The sequence below is a fragment of the Diceros bicornis genome, chromosome 2, assembly GCF_020826845.1.
Source record: "Diceros bicornis minor isolate mBicDic1 chromosome 2, mDicBic1.mat.cur, whole genome shotgun sequence".
Taxonomy (NCBI): domain Eukaryota; kingdom Metazoa; phylum Chordata; class Mammalia; order Perissodactyla; family Rhinocerotidae; genus Diceros; species Diceros bicornis.
This window is the reverse complement of record NC_080741.1, coordinates 50,418,377-50,424,466: the sequence shown is the minus strand read 5'-3', so window position 1 is coordinate 50,424,466 and position 6,090 is coordinate 50,418,377. Positions and strand designations below refer to the sequence as shown.

The following is a 6,090-nucleotide window of genomic DNA, read 5'->3' as shown; positions in this document are numbered from 1 at the left end:
CGTCAGGATGGCTAACATCAAAATGACAAAAATATTGGTGAGGACGTAGAGAAAAGAGAACCCTTGTTCATTGTTGGTGGTAATGCAAATTGGTGCAGCCACTATGGAAAACAGTATAGACGTTCCTCAAAAAACTAAAAATAGAACTACCATATGATTCAGCAATCCCACTTCTGGGTATATATCAAAAGGAAATGAAAGCAGGATATCGAAGAGATATCTGCACTCCTATGTTCATTGCAGCATTATTCACAATAGCCAAGATATGGAAACAACCTAAGTGTCTCTCAATGGATGAATGGATAAAGAAGATGTGATACACACACACACACACACGTATATATCCCTATATTATTCATATATTCATATATGAATAATATTCATATATATATATATTATTCAGCCATAAGAAAGAAGGAAATCCTGCCATTTGTGACAGCATGAATGGACCTTGAGGGCATTACGCTAAGTGAAATAAGGCAGACAGAGAAAGACAAATACTATATACTGCATAGTATCACTTACGTGTGGAATCTAAAAAAAAAAAGGTCAAACTCATAGAAGCAGAGAGCAGAAAAACAGTTGCCAGGGGCTGGAGGGTGGGGGAAACAGGGAGAGGTTGGTAAAAGAGTACAAACTTTCAGCTATAAGACGAATAAGGTCTGAGGATCTAAAGTATAATATGGTGAGTATAGTTGATAACACTGTACTGTATAATTGAAATTTGCTAAGAGAGTAGAACCAATAAATAAGTAAAATAAATAAATAAATAATATGTGAGGTGATGGATGTGATAATTAACTACATGGGGGCATTCTTTCACAACATATATGCATATCAAATCATTGCGATGTACACTTTAAATATCTTACAATTTTATCTGTCAATTATGCCTCAATAAAGCTGAAAAAAAAAAAACCTAGGCAAAAACTTAACAAGAAATGTCCAAAAGTTATTTAAGGAAAACCATAAACCTTCCTGAACAATGAAAAAGATATGTCATGTTCTTTGATAGGAAGATTCAACATCATAAAGATGTTAAATCTCTCTAGGTTAATTTCTAAGTTTGAAACGATTCCAATAAAAATGCCATCAGGTTTCTTCTGCAGGTAGAAAATTGACTATAAAGTTTATTTGGAAAAACAAAAACGCAAGACCATCCAGGAAAATCCTGAAACAGAAAAAGAGGAACTAGGAGGAGAAAATAAAAAGGGACGCTAGCCCTGCCAGGTATTAAAACATAAAGCTTCTGTAACTTTACTGCTTTATATTGGCACCACATGGTTAGATAGTCAAACCAGTAGAATAGAATATAGCAATAGATCTAATTGAAAATGGAAATATAGTGTGTATAAATATAAGGGTAGCATCTCAAATACATTGGGGAGAGACAAGACATTTTAAAAAGTAGAGTTGGGATAACGGAATAGCTATACAAAAAAAAGTAACATTGGATTTAGTCCTTTCACCATACACTACAAAACATTCCAAATGGATCAGAGATAATATACAAATGAAACCATAAAAGCCCTGGGGGAGGGGCTGGCCTGGTGGCATAGCAGTTAAGTTTGGCATGCTCTGCTTCAGCAGCCCGGGGTCCGTGGGTTCAGATCCCGGGAGCAGACCTACACTACTCATCAAGCCATGCTGTGGCGGTGACCCACACACAAAATAGAGGAAGATGGGCACAGATATTAGCTCACGGCCACTCCTCCTCAAGCAAAAAGAGGAGGATTGGCAACAGGTGTTAGCTCAGGGCCAATCTTCCTCACCAAAAAAAAAAGAAGAAAAGAAAAGCCCTGTGGGGAGAAAAATGGTAAATTCCTCTATAGCACGGAAGTGAGGAAACTTTGATTCAAAATCCAGAAGTATTATGAGAAAACACTGAAAAATATGACTATATAAAATTTTTAAAAAGAAAACTTTGTGTCACATAAAAGTCTTATAGACAGGCAACCCGGAAGTTGTACTTGCGACCCTGTTTTCCCTCTCCCTCAATACCCTGCGCTCTTCCTTTCCAACCTGGACCCAGCAGAATGGCTCCTGCAAAGAAAGGTGGCGAGAAGAAGAAGGGCCGTTCTGCCATCAATGAGGCGGTGACCAGAGAATACACCATCAACATCCACAAGCGCATCCATGGAGCGGGCTTCAAGAAGCGTGCCCCTTGGGCACTCAAAGAGATCCAGAAGTTTGCCATGAAGGAGATGGGAACTCCAGATGTGCGAATTGACACCAGGCTCAACAAAGCTGTCTGGGCCAAAGGAATAAGGAATGTCCCATATCGTATCCACGTGCGGTTGTCCAGAAAACGTAATGAGGATGAAGATTCACCAAACAAGCTTTATACATTGGTTACTTATGTACCTGTCACCACTTTCAAAAATCTACAGACAGTCCATGTGGATGAGAACTAACTGCTGATTGTCTAATAAAGTCAAAAAAAAAAGGCTTATAGAAAACGGTCAAGACATATAAGCCAACAGTTCACAGGAAAAGAAACACAAAGGCTCTTATATATACATGAAAATATGGGCAACCTCACTCACATTAAAAGAGATGCAAATTAAAATCATAGGGCCAGCCCTGTGGCGTGGCGGTTAAGTGCGCACGCTCCGCTGCTGGAGGCCCGGTTCGGACCCTGGGCACGCACCAACGCCGCGCTTGTCAGGCCATGCTGTGGTGGCGTCCCATATAACTTGGAGGAAGATGGGCACAGATGTTAGCCCAGGGCCAGTCTTCCTCAGCAAAAAGAGGAGGATTGGCATGGATGTTAGCTCAGGGCTGATCTTCCTCACAAAAAAAATTAAAAATAAAATCATAGACTATTTTCTTTCTTATAAAATTGGTAAAAATCCAAGTATGATGTACTTTGTTACTGAGGCTGTGAGGAAAGATGCACTTTCATGTACTTCCTGTGGGAAGGCCAAAAAGTATTCCTCAGTGGAGGAGAATTTGGCACTATCTATGAAATTTACATATGTATTTACTGTTTAATTCAGCAATCCTACTTCTAGGGATCTATCCCAATAATACTTTGGCAGAAATACAAAATTATATATGCACATGGTTCTTCAATGTAACAGCATCTATAATAGCAAGACCAGAAACAACCCAATGTCCATCAGCTGGGGAATAGTTAACAAACCATTGTACATTCACACAATGGAGTTCTATGGAGCTGTTATAAGGGATGAGGAAGATCTCTATATACTCTGGGAGTGACCTACAGGATATATTACTAAGTAAAAAAAAAAAAACAAGGTGAAGAACAGTGTGTGTGGTATGCAATATTTCTTCCAAGAAAAGGCAGGGGAATATGAATATAAATAAATACACACACATACAAATGTGCTTATATTTTTTTAAAAAAAGAAGGAAAGAAGGAAGGGAGAGAAAGAAAGATAAACTGAAAACTAGGGACGGCCTGGTGGCGTAGTGGTTAAACACTCCGCTTCGGTGGCCCAGCATTCGCAGGCCACGGCGTGGCGGCACCCCATATACAAAAATAGAGGAAGATGGGCACAGATGTTAACTCAGGGCTAATCTTCCTCAGCAAAAAAGAGGAAGATTGGCAACAGATGTTAGCTCAGGGCCACTATTCCTCACACACACACAAAAAAGATAAACTGAAAACCAATAAAAATGGTTATCTCCAGGGGGAGAGTGGGAATAGGGTGGAGAGGCTAGGAATGGAAGCTAGACTTCTCCAACATAGCAGTTTTTGCAGTTTCAACTTCAGAATTATGTAAATATTGTTTACATATAATCACATAATTACAAAAAATTAAATTAAAATGGGAAAAAACAAAGCAATCCCTACAAAGAAGCAAAATCAAACAAACGAGTTGGTGATTGAGCCTCACAGAGAGGGTTTATTTCCTGTGCCTCTAAATATGGTGATTGGACTCCACATCCCTAGTACAGTGTATCCTAAGAACAAAATGAGCAGCAAAGGAATCTGTGTATCAGTACTCAGAGTATCTGTGTTTTCAGTAATCATAGTTAGTAATTATATATATATAGTTAGTACATATATATAGTTACTAACTATATATATATATGTACATATAGTTATGTACTATATGTACTAACTATATGTACTAACTATATGTACATATAGTTAGTAACTATATATATGTACATATATATATTTACAAAAATAGTAAATATATATATGTAAATACTATTTACATAGTTAGTAAATAAATATATATACATGTATTATATTATGTCACAATAAATAAATACAAGAAATAATAAATAATTATATTATTGTCAATGGGAATCAAAATTTTCAGTGTATGAGAAAAGAGATACAAATATAAAATCAACAAGGTTAAGCAAAAACCGTACAATGCTAAGCTTGAAATAAATTGAAAATCATTATTAACTCTTGATGTGTTTTTCCCTTTAAAAATGTCTCATAGCTCTGTCCACTGAAAAATGCCAGGAAATAACAACCAACCCTAGTGCCCAGCTTTCAGTCTTGAAATACCATTCCCCACTAAAAGGAACCAGGTCTAGGGCGGGAAACATGCAACATGAATCTGGGACATCCTGTTGTACCAGAGAACAAGGAAGTTATCGAAGACTACTACAGCTAAAGACTACTGGAGAGCTAACTTAAAGGGGTTCCCTCTGTTAAATTTATATTTAAAAAAACCCTCAGCAGTCACTTTGGAGGATAGGCAACCTACTCATTATTCTGAAAACTGGTAGGGAAAGAATCAATCATTTATCTTACCTTTCTAGAACAAACAGTACTTCAGAGTAACCAACATAACAGATGTGAGAAAGTGCTTCTTTATAGAAGTATTCCAGCTAACAAACACAGAACGAATCGTAGAATTAGATTATTACCATTTTGGAGCCCTAATGAAAAAAATAGATCTAAGCAATGATTATCAATGGCTGCTAAAACCATGAGGTGAAAGGCTGATAGGGAACTTCACGCTAATGGTAAGATCAGGCTGACAACACCTAAACCTCTTGATTAATCTTTTCATCACAAAAAGAGACGCCAGACGTAGTACGTACCTCTTGATGAGCTTCAACAGGAAGTGCCAAGCATTACCAAAGAAGCATACTTGCCCAAAATATACGGCCTTAACCTGATTGAGCTTCTAGATCTAATGACCAATTTACGGAAAATACAGGGGTTAAATGGCACCAGAGGAAGGCAATCAGCAAAATCCAGAGAATGGAAAATTCTACAGTTTAAATGACCCTATTCTTTCAAAGCATAAAAGGGAAGAAAAAAAGAGGGCTGGAAGAGTATAGATTAAGAGACTTATGAGGGGGCTGGCCCCGTGGCTTAGAGGTTAAGCGCACGCGCTCCGCTGCTGGCGGCCTGGGTTCGGATCCTGGGCGCGCATCGATGCACCGCTTGCCATGCCATGCTGAGGCCGGGTCCCACATACAGCAACTAGAAGGATGTGCAGCTATGACATACAACTATCTACTGGGGCTTTGGGGGAAAAATAAATAAATAAATAAAATTATTAAAAAAAAAAGAGATTTATGAGGCACATCAACCAAATACAACGTGTTTGGATCTTGAATTGTAAGAAAACAATCAAGGAAATGTAAACATTGACTAGCTACTTAACAATATTAAGAAATTGTTATTTTAAGTGTGATAATGATATTGTAGTTATAATAAAAATAGAGTCCTTATCTTTTATACATACATAAGTTTTAAATGGATAAAATGTTTGTGCTTTGCTTTAAAAATGGAAATAGGCTGGGGGAGCTGGGGAGGGTTACAGACTGGCCCTAGGTTGATATCTGTTGAAGCCAGGTGACCAGTACATTGGAGTTCATTCATCCATGATCTCTCTTTTTATAGGATTGAAATTTTCCACAATAAAAAGTTAGTAAGTGAATAGATAAATACCTTGTATTAGCTGACAACTGCCAAAGTTGTTACCTCCAGCCCAGACCCCTTTCCCAAACTTCAGACTCCTATATTCAACTGCTGACCTGACATCTCTACTGGTATGGCTAATATGCATCTTAAACTTAACATGTCCAAAACCAAGAACATTGCCTTTCCACCCAAACATTCTCCACCTACTGTCTTCCAATTCC

General features: G+C 37.9%; 1 protein-coding gene across 1 annotated transcript; it reads left to right on the top strand.

Moving 5' to 3' along the window:
• The first annotated feature begins 1,997 nt into the window (after positions 1-1,997).
• LOC131411021 (large ribosomal subunit protein eL31-like) lies at positions 1,998-2,437 on the top strand. The gene has a single exon (XM_058549697.1). The coding sequence runs from the start codon at positions 2,037-2,039 to the stop codon at positions 2,412-2,414; it is 378 nt and encodes a 125-aa protein (XP_058405680.1). The 5' UTR covers positions 1,998-2,036; the 3' UTR covers positions 2,415-2,437.
• The last annotated feature ends 3,653 nt before the right edge of the window (positions 2,438-6,090 follow it).